The following is a 24,598-nucleotide window of genomic DNA, read 5'->3' as shown; positions in this document are numbered from 1 at the left end:
CAGGGTTACTGTATCTCGGAAGAGTAACATACATGATTGTTGATTATGACAAATTATATATTTATTTTTTTTATTTTTTTTATTTTTTTTTTATTTTTAGAAGCTGTATGAAAAGTCGGTAGTTAGTCAAATGAGGGGGGGGGGACGTCGTGGAGATAAGGATATAGGGATAAAACGGGAGATGTTCACCGGGCTAAAAACACCTACATCGTAAAAAGAATAAAAAGATAAAAAGTAGATGAACAGCTTGACCAACCGCGCTCGCCATATCATCAAAACGAGTGAAAAGAACGAAGTAACGGCGCAAAACCATCAAAAAAATTTTTATTTCTTAGTAGGAGTTGGTCATTGAGGATATTGTCTCTATCATGTTGCAGATGCTTAAAGATCTGCATTTCTTCTAAGATATCTAATTTTAGGCCCTTGAACTCAGCATGAAGTAGCTCAATGTTAACTGGAGGGCTCGGCGCATGAGCCACTTGCACAAGATGTTCCGCATAAGTAGAGCCTTTAGTACCGTCACCGCTTCGCGTAGGAATATGCTCTTTATATCTGAGACCCAGAGCTCACCCTGTTTGCCCGATGTAAAATTTTGGACAATCCCCGCATGTAATTTTATATACTCCTGATTTGGAAAGTTTATCGCTCTTACTCTGCAAGGAGTGAATTAAATTCCTATGTAGACTGTTGTTAGTAGAATAGGCGATTCTGAAATTATGGGCTCTGAGTAAACGCCCCAATTTGTAACTTATATTGCCTATGTAAGGGATAGATATTGTTGCCACCTGTTTGTCATCTACCGCATCCCCTAGGGTGGAAAACTTAAAATTTTTTCCCCTTACTTTCTTATTATACATCTGTCTTACCAACTGAGGTCTATAGCCATTATTTATAGCAATATTCTCAAGTGTGACAAGTTCAGTTTCTATCGCATCTGGTGCAAGAGGGATAGCTGTAACTCTATGAATACTAGAATGAAAAAAGGCCATCTTATGGGCGTACGGATGGGCCGAGTCTGCAGGTATAATATATAATATAATTTTTTCCGAAAAATACTAAATTCAATGTGGTTGTCAACTACTGTTAATGTGAGGTCCAGAAAATTTAAGGACCTAGTATCGGATTCTCGCTCAATTGTAAAACTGACATTAGGGTGAAGCTCATTAAAAATCGAAAAAATACGATACGTCACTTCGAGAACCATCAATGATTAGTAAAATGTCATCAACATATCTCTTGTAAAATTTTATTCTCCTAAGAATCTCTCTGTCGCTGGCAAAAAAACTGGACTCTAAGTAGTTCATAAAAATTTCTGATAAAATCCCAGCTAGGGGGCTTCCCATAGCCAAACCTGCTGGTTGTAAGTAAAATCTCCCATTAAATGTGAAGTACTTGTGTTTCAAACCGATCTGTAGCAGCATCATCAACTATACGGGCTTTCTCGTATTTTTATGCGCATGCGCATTAAGTAACTTCCTATTTCTTGCGCATGTGCATAGATAGCGTGTCTAGCTGGTAAGCGAGCTACCGTTTGGTTGCCGCAGTTTGCGACGGGACACGGCCCATCGAACACATGCTGATGTGAGGTGGAGTGTACACCATTAAGTTAAGTTATTCTTTTGACTTTGTTCACATGTACTTTTATGTGTCATCTTTTTCTTTTATAAATATATAGCTATGCTGAGCTTTTAATTATTGACAAAGGTCTTTATAGACACTTTTGAGTTTATTGTTCTGAAGAAGGTGTAGTTATCTACACCGAAACCTAGGTAAACACTCGGTGTTTTTTCGCAATCGAGGCGGATCTCAGTCCATTAATATATTAACAAACGATTGCTGACGCGCTGCAATGTTGAAGGTTCTTAAACTATCAGAGGACCTTCCCAACTTCTCTTTGCTTTATGCCACACAAGATGTATGTGTAGGCCCTACAGCAGCATAGTTACTGTTGTGTTGTTGCTAAGTGCACATAATGACAATTTCTAGCCTATTGCAGAAACTGCCAACAACTCTGAGAAGATATTTTCTTCTGTGTGTGTGTGTGTGTGTGTGTGTGTGTGTGTGTGTGTGTGTGTGTGCAGGGGGGGGGGGGGGGGGGGTGCGCTCACACCATTTTTACTGTTATAGGTGCAGCTTATGACTGTAGTGAATGGTCTAGATTAGAAAGATATTCAAAGATTCATGTCATAAGCTTTAATCTCAACCACACTGCCTCGTGCACTGGGACGAAAAAAAAGGTATCTTAGTGTTTGAGTCTTACAAAATAATGATAATAGTAATGATCTTTTAAAAATTTGTTTTCATCACTGAAACACAATTGAATCCTTTTGTTTTTGCTCATCAAAAAATTACATTTTAACACTAAGGGATAATTACCTGCCACGTAGGAAACCTCTGCACTAGATATTTTATGGTTGAGAAAGATTTCACTTATCAGTCAATAGTAGTTTAATCAAACAGAATCTGTTCTTTCTACTTATTTAGGGGGATATTTTGTTTACTGAACATCATCATAGATATCCTGGAAGTTGAGAGAGACTTGGCACCAACATGGACCACACTGTCTAAATTTCACACTATCAATGGTCGCAGAATAAAAATATTAGCCATCAGGTCATACTGGTACTTGACTTCTCTTTAGAAATACATCGTAAGTATCAGGCTTCTTGTACACCATGAATGTAAAATTTGGGATTTACTGTGTTAAATTTCAAATGTTACGCAACAGTTCTGAAAGGACATACAAACAATGGAAATCACAAAATAAGTGAGAAGAGTGCTAGTCCAATAACCCGAGTATAAATTAATGATAATCAAACTACTATGCCATAATTAAAATTTGCCGAAAATACTGAAGGCCAGGTGTGTTTAGGGAAATTAATTAGGTTAAGCAGGCAGATTACATCTATTTTTTTCTTTTCTGTTGTTTTCTGAAAAAGCAGAAGTTATTTAAGGTCCTTCACATTCCACGACAGTCTAGGGAGAATGAATTATATATGAAAGGAAATGAGCTACAGAACAACAATAACGGAAGTCTAGCTTCTTGGTAGAATCTACATTTTCCTCTTTATCTGTAAACATAAATTTCTTGTTGAAAAGGGAAGAACAGTGTAAGAATTGCTTTGAGACTGAAGAAGAAACTCACTTAGTACTGAGAAGATGTTCTGCTTCATCAGGTGTCATTGCATCTGGCATCCCTGATTCCTTCTTGTCATTATCCTTCTCCTCTGGCATCTGCTTGTGGCTTTCGGCAGAATCACTAACCTGAGGATGCTGCTGTTGATCTGAGCTTGTAGCACAAATGTCCTACAAAAATTATTGATAACTGCATTAAGAATAATATGGATGTAGTCTACAAATGTAAGACAACCTAGACGGTACGAGGTAATAAATTTATGGAGCAACAATGCAGCAGAAACCCATACTGATTTTATGAGTACTCTACTTAGTCCAAGCAGATAGATATTTTTTTTATTTGTTTGTTTATTTATTTTACTAGGTAAGTTTAAATCAGACATTTTACATCTACCAGCTCACAAAGGGATATGGTTAAAATTGTTGACAAGAAATCCTACAGAGCAACATGAACAATCTACATGCATAAGCATTGTTTATAACAATGAAAACAATCAATTTTGGCAACATAATGTAATTGAATAGATAAAAAAATCTACTCACCAAGTGGCAGCAGAAGACACACATGTAAAAGAACGTTATAATTAGGCAAGCTTCAGGAGCTAGTGTGATTGCTGTTTTCTGTTACACGTTACTGTGCTCCACATATCATTTCACTACAGGTGGGTGGTTGACTCTTCCTTGTTTTAGATATTTGCCTATTTCTGTACCTGTTTATTAACTGTTCCACTCTCTTCCCCTAGACTGTCAGTTCCTATAACCATTAAGTTAAATGTGTGTATATCATGCTTTGTGTTTCAATAATTACCACTATAAGACGGCAAACAACTGCACACGGCTTGTCTACATCAATACGCCACAAGCCAACTTACTTTGTGTACCACTTTCACTTCCGCCTTTCCTTGTTGCAGTCAAGAATGTTCTGCAGAAGAAAGATTGCTGGTAAGCCTCTGTGTGGACTTTGATCTCTCTAATTTTCTCTTTATGGTCTTTTAATAAGATATACAGAGGGGAAACCAATATATTTGTGGACTCTTCTAGAAACGTACACTCTCCGAATTTTAACAATTAACTACACTGTGATGTAGAACACCTCTCTTGCAGCATCTGCCACTGTTGTTCACAAATCATCTCCGTGACACTTTAGTGCTTACTAAATGAACTTCTAATGAAATGTACTGCTCTTCTTTGGATCATCTTTATTTCCTGTATCAATTTTAACTGGTACGGAACCTGTACTGGTGAGCAATATTCAAATATTGGCCAAATAAGGGCTTTGTAGCCTACCTCTTTTACTGGTGGGCGCCACCTCCTGATGATGCTTCCAATTAATGAGTCTGGTGTCTGCATTTTCTGCAATTTGCTTCATGTGGTTGTTCCATCTCAAATCACACGGTACACGCACTACTAGATATTTTATGGGAGTAACCCCCTCCAGTGATCATTTTGCAACTATGTTATCGTGCAATAATGGGTCTTTCTGTCCATATACATGAAATATGAAACATTTGTTTATATTCAGGGTCAATTGCCACTCCCTGCACTAAGCCTCTGTCCTCTGCAGGGCCTGCTTTTCACTACAATTTTCTAGGATTGCAATTTCTCTGTATACAGCAGCACTGTCCATGAAAGGCCTACAGGTACTTCCTATGTTGTCTACTATGCCATTTATGTAAATTGCGAAAAGAAATGGACCTAGAACAGCCCCCTGGGGGTACACCTGAAATCACTTATGTCTTAAGACTTTGCTCCATTGAGAATAACATGCTGTGGTCTGTTTGCTACAAACTTGTTGATTCCCCCACACAGGTTGTTTCCAGTATCCAGAAAGTCATAACGTGTGAGCATACGACATAATCCAAAATTCTACAGCTCACTCACACCAGTGATATAGGTCTATCGTTCTGTGCATCTGTTTGACGACCATTCTTGCAAATGGCGATGACCGATCTCCATTACAATACCCTTATGATCTCTCAGTGCCTGGAGAGATGGCTTTAACATTAAGACCAAAACAACTTAAGATTTTCTGTCGAGTCAGCAGACAGAATTTCGCTTTTGAGTTAGTTGAATGCTTCATGCACTACTCTCCCTACGCCAATTCAGGGTTGCCACAATTTGCCCCAACTGAATGATTTCCAGAGAAGTTTTAGCATTTCTTTTTTCTGGACAAATTTTGAGATCGCAAGGGTAAGTGAAGACATAAGTTGACAAGGACTTTCGTATTTCTAAATGTGTGAGCAAAAATCTTGAGTACTAACGTCAACGTATTTTGTAATGAATTGTTTTTAGATGGAGAAAGTAAGCCAGATGGTACAACTTCATGTACCCGCCAATGGTTCTGTCACATATAACTGAAAAGTGGCCCGTACTTTGATATTGTTTTCCTTGGCTCGTGCATTGAGATAAGATATACTGTAATGAAATCCATTTTACCACAAGGCACATCTACTAGTATGTACCTTCACTAGAACGATTAGCCATCACCACCGTCTTGCACTTACGCATACTACTCTGGCACAAATTTCTCCTATCTGGCTCTCTTGTAAGCTTAATTCAGTCACATACAGTTGCGTACTAGGTTCGCCCAATATTATCCCCCCCTCCCCCAGAAAGCATCTCCTCCCACACTTTAGAAACTCCTGTGTCTAATAAAGCTGCAAAAGTCTGTGTTAGTAATGAAGAAGTCCACTTCCCATTCCAGAGTTTTATGCACTATCATTACCTTATCTCTTCCATTGCAATACTGGCTTTACTCTAGGAATGATATTCAGTTTTACAAATTTGAAGAGTGGACTAAATTAATGAGAGTTGCCTTTTTTCTTGTTGCTGCTATCATACATTTATTACATGGGGAAGTAGTTATTGATATCTGCAATATTTTAATGATTAAAGATTAGCATAATGGACAATATAAATTTTTCAATTCTGTTAATGTACACTTTGACTTCTTATATAGACAAGGAGGTTCTCTCTCTAAATAGGACCTATGAAACAATTAATAAATGACTTAATAAAATATTGCAAGGATAGTTTTCAAAGCCCAGACAGCTGTCACAAGAGGGACAGCCGTCACAAGCTAGAGACAACGCACTCCTGAAATGCAAAGTTCATCAACTATTTATTGACCTATCAATCCAGAATGTCTATCCCTTAATGGAGTTTATATGAATCACTGTATAATATTTGCTGTTAATTTGATTCCCCACTCCTCCCAAATGCAAGTCTCAATCACTGTACCAACCTTATTTGATTTTTGCACGTTTTATTATTATTCCCAGTTTTTCAACATGTTTACATTTTTTTTATAACCCATTATTTTACATGAAATTTCATTTTCATTCTCCATTTGTGCCTGTTTGTCCATACATTTTCTCTGATCAACATCTGAATTCCCTGCACCCATGTGGCCTGTGTGTCTTTTCCCCCATTACCAGTAGTTCCCATTCAAGATCCATTCTGGTAATCTCTCCTCAGACATCATTTTTTAATTTCTGTGCAATATGAGTTACTTTTCTTCCACAAAATCATAGCTGACCTTGTGACATCCATTTTCTTCCTGATGACTGCATTTCTGATCATCTCCCACCTGATATCCGTGCAAGACAGTCTCCAAAAATCCATCTCAGTTGCCTTCAATGATACAGTTTCTAGCAGAACAGCCATGTCAGAAAGTAGGATGCCTGATCAATTTATTCATTAATTGGTATTTAACTGTCCATGCCTCTGATTCATATGTCATAATGCTTCTAATAACTGTTTTGAAGATTTCTTCTTTTCTTTCGTTTCTAATCTGTTGATCCTATAAAATATCATTTAATATTCCAATAGTTGCTTTCCATCATATATTCTTAAATTAATTTCCTTATTTTGTTTACCAACTTGAGTGATTTTTACTCTCAGACATTTTGACTCTTCATTATGTACAATCACTTCCCTTCTTCCCAAGTCAAAAAGTGATTTGCTCTTCTTATAACCACGCATTTTGTTTTATTTATGTTGACCCAAAGGTCGCATTTCTTACACTCTTCTATTAATTAGCTGGTGATATAATAAAAGTCTTCATCTTTTGCCAAAATTAGCTTATATGAAAATTTTAGTGACTATATAGTATGGTACTACCATTTATTGGAATTCCCACATTCTTACATTTTTTCTTACAGATTTCCAACAGTTCCTCTGTATATATTTTATGAAGTGCTGAAGGAATTGATTTCAAATATTTTTCTTTTCAAGTTATTTGTTGCAAACCAAATACATGATTTATAACTGATCATTCTGCAGAGAAGCCAGCTTGTTCTTCAGCCTGTTTCTTTAAATTGTCTCTCCAAAAATGCTTAGTAATCATTCTATAAAATCTGCTAAACATATTAGTCACATTTATCCCTCTAATGTATCGAGGGAAATAATTAATTTTTGAAAATATAAGCAATTGTATAGATAAAAAACCAACACACCAAAAGGTTGCAGAAGAACACACATAAAGGTTTTACAGTGTGCAAGCTTTTGCAGACAGTGGCGGCTCCTCCTGGCAGAACAGTTGAAGGGGAAGAAGGTTGTGTTAAGGGAAAGAACTGGTGAGTATTAGGGAAAGGGGTAGAGTTCAGAAAGGTTGCCCAGATCTTTGGATCAGGGGAGACTTAATGGATGGGATGGGATGAAATGGAAAGGAAAATTGATTGTTGGGGGACTGCAGCAGAAAAGATTTGAAAACTGGAGAACTTAAAGGTGGAAGACAAGGTACTATGCAAGATAGATAACATTGCTGAAACATTGTGCAAAAGTTAACAAAAGCAAAAAGCTGAGTGCTAGATGTGTGATAGAGGTGGGACGGGCACGGCAAAAATAGACTGGTCAGAAAATGAAAGACGTAGAAAACTAGTGGGGGGGGGGGGGGGGCGCAAAAGAAGGAAGTGTGAAGAAATAAACATAAATTAAGGCCTGGTGGTGGTGGTGTAGGGGGGGGGGGGGGGAGGACAAGAACCAAGGACATGTTGTAGCTCCAGTTCCCACTGTAGAGTTCTAAGGAACTGGTGTCTGGCAGAAGAATCAGATGTGGTGAAACATGCATTGACGTCATAACTGTCATGTAGTAGACCATGCTCTGCAACAGTATATTGTCGTGTATTAGAGCATGCTCTTCAATAGACAATTGTGACCTCAGTGCCTGTTTCACCGCATGTGCTGTCTGGATTCTTTCCCTGGACACCAGTTTCTCAGAACTCTGCAAGTGGGAACTGGCACTACAACATGTCCTTTGTTCTCACCACCCACCTGGCCTTGATTTACATCAATTTCTCAGTCTCAGCATTTCTTCACAGTAATTACTCCTTTTTTCTACATCTTTCACTTTCTGACTTTTTTATTTTTCGCCATCCCTGTCCCACCTCTATCGCACAAAATGCACTTCACTCTGTGCTCTTAACAACTCGCGCGCAACGTTTTAGCAGTAATCTCCGTCTTGCACATTACCGTATAGTCCACCTTTAAGCTCTCATGTTTTCAAATCTCACCTGGTGCTGTCCCAAACAATCACCCTTTTCTTCTCATTCTGTCTGTAAATCTCCCCTGACCCGGGGTTCTGTGCGAGTTTTCTGAACTCTAGCCCTTTTCCTAAACCTCACCAGTCCTTTTTCTTCACCCCTCCTCCTTCCCCTTCAACCATCCTGCCAGAAGAAGGAGCCACTGGCTGGAAAAGCTTGCAACAGCAATACCTTTTATATGTGTATTATTCTGCCATAATTTGGTGAGCAGATTTGATCTATCCCTCTATAATTCTTAAACTCATCCTTTTCCCCCTCTTGTGAACTGCTGATATAAATGGTGCTTTTATACACCTTTTACAAATTTTTCAAAAAATTTACACAATTTATTTGTATCATACAGAACAGTCCAACTATTCCGAACCCCACAAATCCAAAAATATGCCTATTCTGAACACAGTTCAAAAAATCACCTATTTTTTACTTAAGAACAGGGCAAATTAAAAAGATGTTCATGAGAAAACATACATTTGTTATTATACACAGAAGTTAAATGTAGACATAAACTGAGCCTAAACTTGATAACAATGGTTGAAACCATATCTGAACGAAAGTTGGGTACTTACAGTACAGTACAGTTCATGTCACTCCATTTATACAACCCTGTAGAATCATTTTTAACCACTGCTGAACACGATAAATTACCTATTTATATACACTTAAGATGTAAAGTCAGTCTTTTTTTCTGACGAAGAGCACTGAATCGATTGGAAAATGCAATGTTCTGCCATCGCCGCACGAAAATAACATCATTTGCTATTGATGAAGCGTGATGTTCAACATATTGTAAGGCAAGGTTAAGCGTATTTGCTATGTCTGTGTGTGATGTGAGTACAGTTTGAGTGTCCCTCCTCCCCTGCCCCTCCTAATCAATCAGATCATTAGCCCGGCACCATTGCTACGATGTCATCATCTCCGTACCCCTGGTGGTCATTGTTGTCAACAACAGCGTAATCTTTAATACAGCTTTCTTCTGTATCTTTACAGCCTCGTATTCTCTCGACTAGTGGAAGAAGGCCGCAGTCTTTCACTGGTGTAAAAGTGGTTTCAACAAATTCCAATGTAGGCCAGAGATTTTTCCATGGTTTTCATAATGAGCCTTTAGTTATCTCATGCTTTAGTTCTCCCATGCTTCAGCACTTTAGTCTATGATTCTTTTTTCTCTGAATGTGTGTTTCTACTGTTCATTCATTCTTCGTAAAAATGTAATTGCAACCTCCTCCTACTCCTCCAGCCCATATCCATCCACCTTCCCCCCCCCCCCCCCCCCCCAAATCACTACCTCTCCTCATTTTCCACCCACAGTGCGGTCTAAAGCCTATACAGCCAGCTTACTAGATGTTCAAACCCCCAATATTTTAATTTTTAGGTGGGGATACTTGGCAACAAAGGTGACAATGTTACATTTAACTACTACTAAAAAAGAAGGACTATTTTTATGCTATTAAGTAGGAAAATATATCCTAGCATTCTGAATAATTATATTTATTTGGTCACAAACTGGCTTCTTACATCTTCTAGTGAGAACTGAATGTCGCAACACAAATGAAAGTAACATGTGACTTACAGATATTATTTGTACAGAAGATACAAAAATAATGTACAGTGTTTTCTATGTAAACATTACATTCTTTTTATCTCACAGAAATAATTACATCAGTTAAAAAAAAGAGGAACAAGTTTTCCTGTGTAGATATATTTACGAACTGATGGAAAATAAGATAAATTTAGAATGTAAATTTAGTATTTATAATGAAAACTTAATTTAAAAAGGAAAGAATAAGGAAATTGAGTCTTATCACTTAACACGGAGATTGTATTCTGTGACACGTGTGTATTGATTTCCAGCACGGTCATCCTTCTGCTTTCTTTAACAGGATGTAAAACTTGACATTCCACATCATTTTGACAGTTTTCTGTTAAAAGATGTTCAGTAAAGATTTTTTTTTTCTCCCTAAATCTCCAACTTATCCGAGAGAGAGAGAGAGAGAGAGAGAGAGAGAGAGAGAGAGAGAGAGAGAGAGAGAGAGAGAGAGAGAGAGAGAGAGCAAACACAGGCCTTGTTGGCCGAAAGCGTATGACAGAATCTTTGTTATGCAGTTCTACTATATAGTGAGTAGCAACTTCCCTATCCATAATATTGTAAAATCAGACATTTTGCAAATGATGCAGTGACCTATAAAGAAGTACTACTTGAAAGAAGCTGCATAAATATTTATCAGATCATGAGAAGATTTCAATGTGGTGCAAATATTGGCAAATTCCTCTAAATCCTCAGAAATTTAAAATTTTGTGTTTCAATAAACAAAAACAAAAAAGTAGTATCCTATAACAATAACATCACCGAGTCACTCTTGGAACTGCCCAGCTCATAAATACCTGGCTGTGACACTTCGTAAGGATATGAAATAAAATGATTGCACAGGTTCAGTTGAGGCAAAGTAGGTGGTAGAGTTCAGTTTATTGGTAGAGTACTGGGGAAGTGCAATCAGTCTACTAAAGGGATTGTTTACAAGTTACTCGTGCAACCAATCCTAGTAATTGCTCTAGTGTGTGGAACCTGCACCAGATAGGACTGACAATGCATGTTGAACATATACAGAGAAGGGCAGCATGAATTGTCATAGTTTGGTTTGATCTGTAGGAGTGTATTCCAGAGATACCGAAGGAACTGAATTGGAAGTGTCTTGAAGATATACGAAAACTATCCGATAAAATAGTATTAATGAAGTTTCATGAACTGGCTTTAAATGATTAGGAATATGAGATGTGAGGAGAAGATTAGAATAATTGCTGCATGCACAGAGGCATTCAAACAATCATTCTTCCCACGCTCCATACACGAATGGAACAGGAAGAACCAAATAACTGGTACAGTGGGACGTGCCCTCTGCCATGCACCTCATAGTGGTTTTCAGAGTACATATGTAGATGTAGAAGTGATATAATATTACACTTTTTTTTCATAGTATATTACTATCAGGGCAGAGCTAAAGCCATTGCTGGAAGAAATATGTTTGACGGTCTGTAGGTTATCTGAACAGGACAGAAGTTGTATTTAATGACCAAAGATTCAACTTTGACTGAATATCTTTTAACAGAAAACCATCCATGTGATGAGTGCAAAACTTTACATTCTGTTAAAAAAAACAGAATTATGAGTTTACTGGAAATTAGCAAATACACAAGAGACAGAGTGCCAGCTTACTATTAAATAATAAGACTCAATTTTCTTTTCCTTTCTTTGTTAAATTCAGTTTTCATTGCAAATACTGGATTTAAATTAGGAATTCAAGGTATTTCTCATCAGTTGTTAAATGTATGCCAACATAAAAACTTTGCTCCTTTTTTGGTTAACATAATTATTTCTATGTGACAAAAATTATGTATTCCTATGTGAACATTCGTGTATAATTTCTGTATCTTTTTGTACAAATAATGTCTGTGTAAGTCACAAATAATTTTTGTGTGTGTTTGTGAGTTTCATCTGTCACTTGAAGACGGACTACGAAGCTTAATGCAGGTTTGTGACCAAATAAATAAAATTTTGCAGAACATAAGAAAGTGTTTTCCTATTAATATTATCATGTACTACAAAGCACTGACAGGTAATTCAGCTAACGTAATTTTACACGTTTTAATACACTACTTCAAACAATTTTATACCAGTCTCCTCCAGTTTTTGTTTTACTTATATTTATTGTATCAGTTCCCACTGTGTGATTCAAGTTTTTGCTTCCCTTTTTAGGAATTATGCCAAACATTATGAACATTTATTGTTAAGTCAGAATAACCTCTTATTATTCGCATTGGCATGATAGGTTTTATGGAGAGTAGTACCTATGAAGCAATCCTACAAAGCTAGATTACTGCAAAACTTACTTTTTTTTGCATATTCTTTTATTATGGGAAGGGGGGGGGGGGGGGGGGAGGGCTTTTTAATCAAAGTTCTCAACTGAAGTAACAGGCCAAAGTACCTTGTGTCAGACAGTTTCATCTAAAAGATGTTTTAACTTGGTAGCTGTGAAAATACATGTCTGGACAAAATCCAATTTTAGATTAGTGCACCACCTCATTACATAATCATTTGATAAAAATAATATTTTGTTCATGTTTTATTTTGGCATTTTTGTAGTGATAATTTTTACATTTTTAGCTCTTCTATCCCATGACAATCTGGTTCAGTCGAGATATTATAAACTCTATTTCCATGTGAACTGAGCCAGCACTCTGTAAGGGACAATTATTTTCATTTTTACTCACTGAATCTTCCATTAAACTGATCTTTAGCATAACTGGAAAACTGTACAGAAGGGAACTGTAATTAACATACACTTTGTAATTATGATGTATAGTTTGATTGATGCCATACCATTACAGTCACATGCCAACTTTGTAAAAGAAACTGCCTAGGGACAGTAGACCCAAGTTTAACGGAATATCTATCACTGGAGCGATGGGAGTGAGCAGCAGCTGGTTTGCCGGCTGTAGCTGTGTACAGCTTCAGGTGGCACTACATTTTCCCTTTTGAACAGTGGTATAGTGGTTACAGTGATAGCAGCCCTATTCAAATGCTCAAGTTGACTGGAAATGAACATTCTCTTAAAGTTTCATTTCTTATTAAAACCTCAGAAGTCAAATGAAACCAAGGATCCGTAACACAGGATGAAGGTACATCATCCAAGACAAGACTATCAACAAAAGTTGTGGATTCAGATATCTGCTAATGGGAGGTGGCTCAATTAAATGCCAGAAAATGAACACAAACCAATGGAAACTCCAGGACGGAATAACTACAACATGGAAACGATAATGAATGAAAATAATCAATTTTTGAAAATATAATGTAACTGGATGGCTAAAAACCTACTCATCAAGCAGTGGCAGGAGAAAAAAAACCATAAAAAGTACTACAGTTAGCAAGCTTTTGGAGCCAGTGGCTCCTGGCAGAAGGGCTGAAGGAGAAGGAAAATGGATGAAGGAAAAGGACTGGTGATGTTTAGGAAAAGGAGATAGTTCAGAAAAGTTGCCCAGAATCTAGAGTCAGGGAAGACTCACCAGATGGGATGAGAAAGCAAGACCGTGTGTTGGGGACTGCAGCTGATGAGATTTAAATGTCCTCCAACAATCAGTCGTTCCTTCTCATCCCATTCGGTGAGTCTTCCCTGGCTCAGGGTTCTGGGCAACTCTTCCAAACTTGCCCCTTTTCCTGAAGATCACCAGTCCTTTTCCTTCATCCTTTTCCCTTCCCCTTCAATCCTCCTGCCAGGAGAAGCCACTGGCTCTGACAGCTCGCAAACTGTTATACCTTTTATATACGCGTTTCCCACAGTAGCTTGAGAAGGATAGACTGCTACTTACCATACAGAAGGCGGCAACGAGTTGCAGACAGGCACAAAGAAGAAACTGCTAAAAATTTAAGACCCAAAAGCTTAAGTTTTTAGCATTGTACCTGTCTGCGACTCAACATCTCCTCTATAAGGTGAATAGTAATCTATGCTATTCATACTGTAGAAAATAAATATGAATAGATTTAAAGTTTTTTACCGCCTTTACCAATTAGGCTTAACACCAACCTCCACAGAAACAAGTGTTTCTTTAGTATTATACCATTATCAACAACTACACTTGTTTAGTTCTTGTATTTACTGTTAACTATTCAACTCACTTTTTGCCTTTTTTTATCCTCGTCACGTTCAGCTTCATCGTCTCCATCCTCGGCATCTGCGTCAGCAAATTCAACATCTTGAAGGTCCAAAATACTGCTTTCCAACTTTCCTTCTGATGTTTCACTAACCACAATAGTGTCCACAGCATTCGATGACTGAACTACTCGATGTGCACTTTCACTGTTTGCACACACTGTCACTGGGCTAGGAACACGCTCACTAACGTCCTCCGAGGGCACAATTACACCACCTTCGGATAATACTGACAGCTGCTGTGGGGCAGGAGTTAACTCTTCAGCTACTTCTCCAGTCTGTGGTTCAGTCTGTTCACTAGCAGCAAGACATTGTGGCAACTGCTGGTCTGTCGAGCTGATGTGCCTTGTGGACACGAGATTCCCATCTACAGAATAGGAGTCAGGTGTGGTTTCAGTCAGTTCCTTGTCCACATCCTCCTCTCTAGGAGCAGGATCTGCAACTTCAACTGGGGCTGGCACTGCTGGGAACAGTGGAGCCTTCTCCAATGGCTGAAAGATGACAACTAGCTTTAAACACTGCATCCGAGGCAACAAAATGTGTTATTTTCACTTTAATACATCACTAAACAAGATCAACAAAAATAATCAATTATTGACAAAATATTTAATTGGACAAATAAAAAAAAATCTACTCACCGAGTGGCAGCAGAACACACACATAAGAGATGCTTGTAACTGGCAAGCTATCAGAACCAGTGGCTCCTTTTTCAAGAAGAAGGGTTGAAGGGAAAGGACGAGGAGTGAAGGAAATCTACCCCTTTTACTAGACCTCTCCAGTCCTTTTCCTTCACCCCTCTTCCTTCCCCTTCAATCCTCCTGCCTGAAGGAGCCACTAGCTCTGAAAGCTTGCCAATTACAACCATCTTTTATGTGTGTGTTCTGGCACCACTTGATGAGTAGATTTTTTTATCGATCCGATTAAATAATTTTGTCAACTAAAAAAGATCAGGAATATGAACATTATAATTCTACACAGAGATCGGAAAAATCATAAGTCATACCAACATCAGTCTAAATTAACTACTTCACAGAAGAAAAATCAAAATTTAACAACAAAACAAAGCTCTGTTTCATTCAAAACTCATATTAATCATATTCTCCCTATTTGTTTCTCCGTTATAATCCATTTCATCTTGAGAATTATTGGCCTCAAACATCATTAAGATATTATTATGATATTTGATTTTGGCCTCAAACATCCATTGTGTAGCCTTTTCAGCAGATGAAGTCAATTGCTCTTTAATCAGTACAGGCCACTAGCATCCACTCACTACTTTGACTGGTCTAAATAAGTGAACCATGGTCTCATACGCAGGAACAAATTGGCTAAGAACACTTTAAAACAGTCCCAACTTTAATGAGGAACTTCTTTTCACATATGGTCTTGTCGCTATTCAACAAATGGGTATTCAACATGGACGATAAATAGTTTGGACAAAAAAAGAACAGAAGCTTTTGAAATGTGGTGCTACAGAAGAAATTCTGTCCACAGAATTGAAAAGTCAGTTTGTGCAGGAAGTCCCACACCCACTTCCATACATGGCTACACTACAAATACTTTCAGAAATGACTTCCTGACAATTAAATCTATACTCAATGTTAACAAATTTCTCTTCTTCAGAAATGCTTTCCTTGCCATTGTCAGTCTACATTTTATATCCTCTCTACTTCGACCATCTTCAGTTATTTTGCTCCCCAAATAGCAAAAATCCTTTACTACTTTAAGTTGTCTCATTTCCTAACTTAATTCCCTCAGCATCACCCGACTTAATTTGACTACATTCCATTATCCTTGTTTTCCTTTTGTTGATGTTCATCTTATATCATCCTTTCAAGACACTGTCCATTCCGTTCAGCTGCTCTTCCAAGTCCTTTGCTGTCTCTGACAGAATTACAATGTCATCGGCGAACCTCAAAGTTTTTATTTCTTCTCCATGGATTTTAATACCTACTCCGAATTTTTCTTTTGTTTCCTTTACTGCTTGTTTAACATACAGATTGAATAACATCGGGGAGAGGCTACAACCCTGTCTCACTCCCTTCCCAACCACTGCTTCCCTCTCATACCCCTTGACTCTTATGACTGCCATCTGGTTTCTGTACAAATTGTAAATAGCCTTACACTCCCTGTATTTTACCCCTGCCACCTTCAGAATTTGATAAAGAGTATTCCAGTTAATATTGTCAAAAGCTTTCTCTAAGTCTACAAATGCTAGAAACGTAGGGTTGCCCTTCTTTAATCTAGCTTCTAAGATAAGTCATAGGGTGTTCCAACATTTCTACGGAATCCAAACTGATCTTCCCCGAGGTTGGCTTCTACTAGTTCTTGTATTCGTCTGTAAAGAATTCGCGTTAGTATTTTGCAGCTGTGACTTATTAAACAGATAGTTTGGTAATTTTCACATCTGTCAACACCTGCTTTCTTTGGGATTGGAATTATTATATTCTTCCTGAAGTCTGAGGGTATTTCGCCTGTCTCATACATCTTACTCACCAGATGGTAGAGTTTTGTCATGACTGGCTCTCCCAAGGCAGTCAGTAGTTCTAATGGAATGTTGTCTACTCCGGGGGCCTTGTTTCGACTCAGGTCTTTCAGTGCGCGGTCAAACTCTTCACACAGTATCTTATCTCCCATTTTGTCTTCATCTACATCCTCTTCCGTTTCCATAATATTGTCCTCAAGTACATCGCCCTTGTATAGACCCTCTATATACTCCTTCCACCTTTCTGCTTTCCCTTCTTTGCTTAGAACTGGGTTTCCATCTGAGCTCTTGATATTCATACATGTGGTTCTCTTCTCTCCAAAGGTCTCTTTAATTTTCCTGTAGGCAGTATCTATCTTATTCCCTAGTGAGATAGGCTTCTACATCCTTACATTTGTCCTCTAGCCATCCCTGCTTAGCCATTTTGCACTTCCTGACGATCTCATTTTTGAGACGTTTGTATTCCTTTTTGCCTGCTTCGTTTACTGCGTTTTTATATTTTCTCCTTTCATCAATTAAATTCAATATTTCTTCTGTTACCCAAGGATTTCTATTAGCCCTCGTCTTTTTACCTACTTGATCATCTGTTGCCTTCACTACTTCATCTCTCAAAGCTACCCATTCTTCTTCTTCTGTATTTCTTTCCCCCATTCCTGTCAATTGTTCCCTTATGCTCTCCCTGAAACTCTGTACAACCTCTGGTTCTTTCAGTCAATCCAGGTCCAATCTCCTTAATTTAGCACCTTTTTGTAGTTTCTTCAGTTCTAATATACAGTTCATAACCAATAGATTGTGGTCAGAGTCCACACCTGCCCCTGGAAATGTCTTACAATTTAAAACTTGATTCCTAAATCTGTCTTACCATTATGTAATGTATCTGATACCTTTTAGTATCTCCTGGATTCTTCCATGTATACAACCTTCTTTTATGATTCTTGAACCAAGTGTTAGCTATGATTAAGTTATGCTCTGTGCAAAACTCTACCAGGTGGCTTCCTCTTTCATTCCTTAGCCCCCAATCCATATTCACCTACTACGTTTCCTTCTCTTCCTTTTCCTACTACCGAATTCCAGTCACCCATGACTATTAAATTTTCATCTCCCTTCACTACCTGAATAATTTCTTTTATCTCATCATACATTTCATCAATTTCTTCATCATCTGCAGAGCCAGTTGGCATATAAACTTTTACTACTGTAGTAGGCATGGGCTTTGTTTCTATCTTGGCCACAATAATGCATTCACTATGCTGTTGGTAGTAGCTTACCTGCACTCCTATTTTTTTATTCATTATTAAACTTACTCCTGCATTACCCCTATTTGATTTTGTATTGATAACCCTGTATTTACCTGACCAGAAGTCTTGTTCCTCCTGCCACCGAACTTCACTAATTCCCACTATATCTAACTTCAACCTATCCATTTCCCTTTTTAAATTTTCTAACCTACCTGCCCGATTAAGGGAACTGACATTTCATGCTCCGATGCGTAGCGCGCCAGTTTTCTTTCTCCTGATAACGATGTCCTCTTGAGTAGTCCCCCACCCAGAGATCCGAATGGGGGACTATTTTACCTCCGGAGTGTTTTACCCAAGAGGACGCCATCATCATTTAACCCAACAGTAAAGCTGCATGCCCTCGGGAAAAATTACGGCTGTAGTTTCCCCTTGCTTTCAGCCATTCGCAGTACCAGCACAGCAAGGCCGATTTGGTTAGTGTTGCAAGGCAGATCAGTCAATCATCCAGACTGTTGCCCCTGCAACTAATGAGAAGGCTGCTGCCCTCTTCAGGAACCACACGTTTGTCTGGCCACTCAACAGATACCCCTCCGTTGTGGTTGCACCTACGGTACGGCCATCTGTATTGCTGAGGCACGCAAGCCTCCCCACCAACGGCAAGGTCCATGGTTCATAGGGGGGCAGCTCCATGTACCGTTTAGAAATACTAAGACAACAGTGGAGCTGATTATTGCCAAAACTACTGAAGATTTCAGACGAAGCTTAAAAAATGTTGACTGATCTGATGCTTACCATTACCCTAATGCTAACTCTAAATTCGAAGCATTTCTTAACGAGTTTCTATCAAAGAGAATGGGACCATTGTTAAAAAAAAGTTCAAATGTAGCAGATATTTTAACAATTACTTTTTAAAAATTGGTGAGAAAATTAGTGCAATTAGTTCAGAAGAGAGCAAAACAAGACACTGAAGAAACAATACAAAGAACATTTAGCGAAATAATAATTAATTTCAAGTGTCCATCTGAAATACGAAAGATGAGCACGACTATAAAAAGTGAAAGGTCAAAACAGGTGGATAATATCTCCAATAAGACACTAAAAAGTTTTGGTCCTACAAAATGTGACGTACTTAGTCGTGTACATAATGAGTCACAAACTTAAGATGTTTTCCCAGAAAAATTGAAATATGCTAAAGTTAGGCCTCTCTATAACAAAATACTGACTCCACAGATGTCAATACCTTTTATCCAGTGTTAATCCTTACATAATTTTCCAAAATTTTTGAATAGGTAATGTACTCTAAGCTCGTCACCCACCTGTATAGGAATGTGATACTTAGCCCACCACAGTTTGGATTGCAAAGGAGCCTTTTACTGAGTGATCTACATGCAAGCACATAATAAAATCTTTGAATGATAATATATCCCCAACTGGAATGATCTGTGACTTATCAAAGGTATTTGATGGTATCAGTTATAATATTTTTTTTTAGAGAAATGAAGTTTTCATGGAGTATACAGCTCAGAAAATGAGTAATTTCCTATGTAAGGAACAGAATGTAGGAAGTTACCTTAGGCTGTTGGAGCACTACAAAGAGGGACACCGCATCATTTGTATGGGAAGGCATTATAACCGAGTCCCACAGAGTTCGATCATTGACATACTATTGTTCTCACTTTCTGTTAATGATCTGCTATTTTATTTGAATCAGGAAGCAGTATTAGTTCTGTTTGCAGATGATACAAGCATTGTTGTGTAGCTGAGCAAACAGGCATCAACAGAGAAAACAGAAACAATGTTTCTGTGAAAGTTACTGAATGATTTTGCAGAAATGGGCTAGTTTTTAACTTTAAAAAAAATACAAAATTCATCCAGTTTTGTACTGTCAAAAATATCCACATTGTATTAACCTATTCTACCAAAAATAAATAAAAACTGCGGCAGAAAATTGTAAGTTCTTTGATGTGCGATTGAAAAAAACTTAAGCTGTCAAGATGATGTAGCAGACCAGCTAAAACATTTAAATTCAGAAATCATTGCATTATGAATAACTGCCAGTTTTGGGGATATAGAGGTCAGTATGTTAACACATTTTTTTGCATTTTTATTCACTGATGAGTTACAGGGTAATATTCCAGGGTAACTTCTTGCTCAGGAAAAAAGTATTCATTGCACGAAAAAGTTGGGTGTGGAGTTTATGTATCCCTCTAAGCAGTTGGGAATATTAGGCACAGCTTCACAGTAGAGTTCTGCACTTTTGAAATTTGTTATCAATAAGACATGACAGTTTCAGAGTAACAGAGTTAATCACAATTACAATGCCATAAGGCAAAATGATCTGCATTACCCTTTAATGAATCTGACCTTAGCACAGAAAGGGATGAAATATGCAACTATGGAACTCTGACAATCTATCCATCGCGATAAAATGTCTGACAGATAATGGAAATGTCTTCGAATTTAGATTAATGGGGTTTCTCCTTAACAACTCAATACTGACAGCTGCTGTGGAGCAGGAGTTATCTCTTCAGCTACCTCTCCAGTCTGTGGTCCAGATGGTTCACTGCCAGCAAGACATTGTGGCAACTGCCAGTCTGTCAACATGATGTGCCTCGTGGACACGAGATTCCTATCTTTTATTTATTCTGTTGCATATAAATGTTTTATGTTTGTTCTGCTGATACATTCCACATCTTAATGTTAATCAAGAATTTGATCTATAGAACAACAGACTAACTAGTTCTATGTCTGCAACAACTGCTTGTGACCACAGTGGCTCATGTGCCCAGACAGATCAATGTGACCAAATGAGCACAACAGCCACCACACAATGTGTCTTTCTGAAACCTTAATTCTCCTCAGTGCTTGTTTCAAAGAACAAATGTGTAACATCTCTACCACTACAATAAACTACAACAACACAGAACACAAGAAAGAAGGATATTTATTGGGTACCTCCCCCCATGAACCATGGACCTTGCCGTTGCTGGGGAGGCTTGCGTGCCTCAGCGATACAGATGGCCGTACCGTAGGTGCAACCACAACGGAGGGGTATCTGTTGAGAGGCCAGACAAACGTGTGGTTCCTGAAGAGGGGCAGCAGCCTTTTCAGTAGTTGCAGGGGCAACAGTCTGGATGATTGACTGATCTGGCCTTGCAACATTAACCAAAACGGCCTTGCTGTGCTGGTACTGCGAACGGCTGAAAGCAAGGGGAAACTACAGCCGTAATTTTTCCCGAGGACATGCAGCTTTACTGTATGATTAAATGATGATGGCATCCTCTTGGGTAAAATATTCCGGAGGTAAAATAGTCCCCCATTCGGATCTCCGGGCGGGGACTACTCAGGAGGATGTCGTTATCAGGAGAAAGAAAACTGGCGTTCTACGGATCGGAGCGTGGAATGTCAGATCCCTTAATCGGGCAGGTAGGTTAGAAAATTTAAAAAGGGAAATGGATAGGTTAAAGTTAGATATAGTGGGAATTAGTGAAGTTCGGTGGCAGGAGGAACAAGACTTCTGGTCAGGTGACTACAGGGTTATAAACACAAAATCAAATAAGGGTAATGCAGGAGTAGGTTTAATAATGAATAGGAAAATAGGAATGCGGGTAAGCTACTACAAACAGCATAGTGAACGCATTATTGTGGCCAAGATAGATACGAAGCCCACACCTACTACAGTAGTACAAGTTTATATGCCAACTAGCTCTGCAGATGATGAAGAAATTGAAGAAATGTACGATGAAATAAAAGAAATTATTCAGATAGTGAAGGGAGACGAAAATTTAATAGTAATGGGTGACTGGAATTCGAGTGTAGGAAAAGGGAGAGAAGGAAACATAGTAGGTGAATATGGATTGGGGCTAAGAAATGAAAGAGGAAGCCGCCTAGTAGAATTTTGCACAGAGCACAACTTAATCATAGCTAACACTTGGTTTAAGAATCATGAAAGAAGGTTGTATACGTGGAAGAACCCTGGAGATACTAAAAGGTATCAGATAGATTATATAATGGTAAGAAAGAGATTTAGGAACCAGGTTTTAAGTTGTAAGACATTTCCAGGGGCAGATGTGGACTCTGACCACAATCTATTGGTTATGACCTGTAGATTAAAACTGAAGAAACTGCAAAAATCTGGGAAATTAAGGAGATGGGACCTGGATAAACTGAAAGAACCAGAGGTTGTACAGAGTTTCAGAGAGAGCATAAGGGAACAATTGACAGGAATAGGGGAAAGAAATACAGTAGAAGAAGAATGGGTAGCTCTGAGGGATGTAGTAGTGAAGGCAGCAGAGGATAAAGTAGGTACAAAGACGAGGGCTGCTAGAAATCCTTGGGTAACAGAAGAAATAATGAATTTAATTGATGAAAGGAGAAAATATAAAAATGCAGTAAATGAAGCAGGCAAAAAGGAATACAAACGTCTCAAAAATGAGATCGACAGGAAGTGCAAAATGGCTAAACAGGGATGGCTAGAGGACAAATGTAAGGATGTAGAAGCTTATCTCACTAGGGGTAAGATAGATACTGCCTACAGGAAAATTAAAGAGACCTTTGGAGAGAAGAGAACCACGTTTATGAATATCAAGAGCTCAGATGGCAGCCCAGTTCTAAGCAAAGAAGGGAAGGCAGAAAGGTGGAAGGAGTATATAGAGGGTCTATACAAGGGCGATGTACTTGAGGACAATATTATGGAAATAGAAGAGGATGTAGATGAAGACGAAATGGGAGATACGATACTGCGTGAAGAGTTTGACAGAGCACTGAAAGACCTGAGTCGAAACAAGGCCCCCGGAGTAGACAACATTCCATTAGAACTACTGACTGCCTTGGGAGAGCCAGTCATGACAAAACTCTACCATCTGGTGAGTAAGATGTATGAGACAGGCGAAATACCCTCAGACTTCAAGAAGAATATAATAATTCCAATCCCAAAGAAAGCAGGTGCTGACAGATGTGAAAATTACCGAACTATCAGTTTAATAAGCCACGGCTGCAAAATACTAACGCGAATTCTTTACAGACGAATGGAAAAACTGGTAGATGCAGACCTCGGGGAGGATCAGTTTGGATTCCGTCGAAATGTTGGAACACATGAGGCAATACTGACCTTACGACTTATCTTAGAAGAAAGATTAAGAAAAGGCAAACCTACGTTTCTAGCATTTGTAGACTTAGAGAAAGCTTTTGACAATGTTGATTGGAATACTCTTTTTCAAATTCTAAAGGTGGCAGGGGTAAAATACAGGGAGCGAAAGGCTATTTATAATTTGTACAGAAACCAGATGGCAGTAATAAGAGTCGAGGGGCATGAAAGGGAAGCAGTGGTTGGGAAAGGAGTGAGACAGGGTTGTAGCCTCTCCCCGATGTTATTCAATCTGTATATTGAGCAAGCAGTAAAGGAAACAAAAGAAAAATTTGGAGTAGGTATTAAAATTCATGGAGACGAAGTAAAAACTTTGAGGTTCGCCGATGACATTGTAATTCTGTCAGAGACGGCAAAGGACTTGGAAGAGCAGTTGAACGGAATGGACAGTGTCTTGAAAGGAGGATATAAGATGAACATTAACAAAAGCAAAACGAGGATAATGGAATGTAGTCAAATTAAATCGGGTGATGCTGAGGGAATTAGATTAGGAAATGAGACACTTAAAGTAGTAAAGGAGTTTTGCTATTTAGGAAGTAAAATAACTGATGATGGTCGAAGTAGAGAGGATATAAAATGTAGACTGGCAATGGCAAGGAAAGCGTTTCTGAAGAAGAGAAATTTGTTAACATCGAATATAGATTTATGTATCAGGAAGTCGTTTCTGAAAGTATTTGTTTGGAGTGTAGCCATGTATGGAAGTGAAACATGGACGATAACTAGTTTGGACAAGAAGAGAATAGAAGCTTTCGAAATGTGGTGCTACAGAAGAATACTGAAGATAAGGTGGATAGATCACGTAACTAATTAGGAGGTATTGAATAGGATTGGGGAGAAGAGAAGTTTGTGGCACAACTTGACTAGAAGAAGGGATCGGTTGGTAGGACATGTTTTGAGGCACCAAGGGATCACAAATTTAGCATTGGAGGGCAGCGTGGAGGGTAAAAATCGTAGAGGGAGACCGAGAGATGAGTACACTAAGCAGATTCAGAAGGATGCAGGTTGCAGTAGGTACTGGGAGATGAAGCAGCTTGCACAGGATAGAGTAGCATGGAGAGCTGCATCAAACCAGTCTCAGGACTGAAGACAACAACAACAACAAACCATAGTTCTGAAAATGCAAAGTTCTGAACTGCAATGTGGGTAAATTTTCATACAGTGAAGTGGATTCTTGGAATCTAGTGGAGGTACGCAAAATTTTGAGCAAATTGAATATCAATGAATATTAAATGCAAAATTAAATAAAGATAGTATGTAAGCAGGGGAAGTGTGCTGAGAACTGTTAGGGTTGAAATGCTCTTCTAAGGAACCGTGACTTACATTTACACACACTCTTCACTTTTAATTAT

The 24,598-nt window shown here is 38.4% G+C and overlaps 1 protein-coding gene across 1 annotated transcript in view; it reads right to left on the bottom strand.

Moving 5' to 3' along the window:
- Positions 1-24,598, bottom strand: part of LOC126355627 (uncharacterized) — a 791,356-nt gene that overhangs the window by 136,209 nt on the left and 630,549 nt on the right. Inside the window, exons 9-10 of the mRNA XM_050005990.1 lie at positions 14,347-14,871; positions 3,146-3,306 (exon numbers count right to left, since the gene is read on the bottom strand). Coding sequence (XP_049861947.1) covers positions 3,146-3,306; positions 14,347-14,871 — 686 coding nt within the window. The remainder of the gene's footprint in view (positions 1-3,145; positions 3,307-14,346; positions 14,872-24,598) is intronic.

Source organism: Schistocerca gregaria, chromosome 3 (genome assembly GCF_023897955.1).
Source record: "Schistocerca gregaria isolate iqSchGreg1 chromosome 3, iqSchGreg1.2, whole genome shotgun sequence".
Lineage (NCBI taxonomy): Eukaryota > Metazoa > Arthropoda > Insecta > Orthoptera > Acrididae > Schistocerca > Schistocerca gregaria.
The sequence above is the reverse complement of the archived record's forward strand: the minus strand, read 5'-3'. Positions and strand labels throughout refer to the sequence as shown.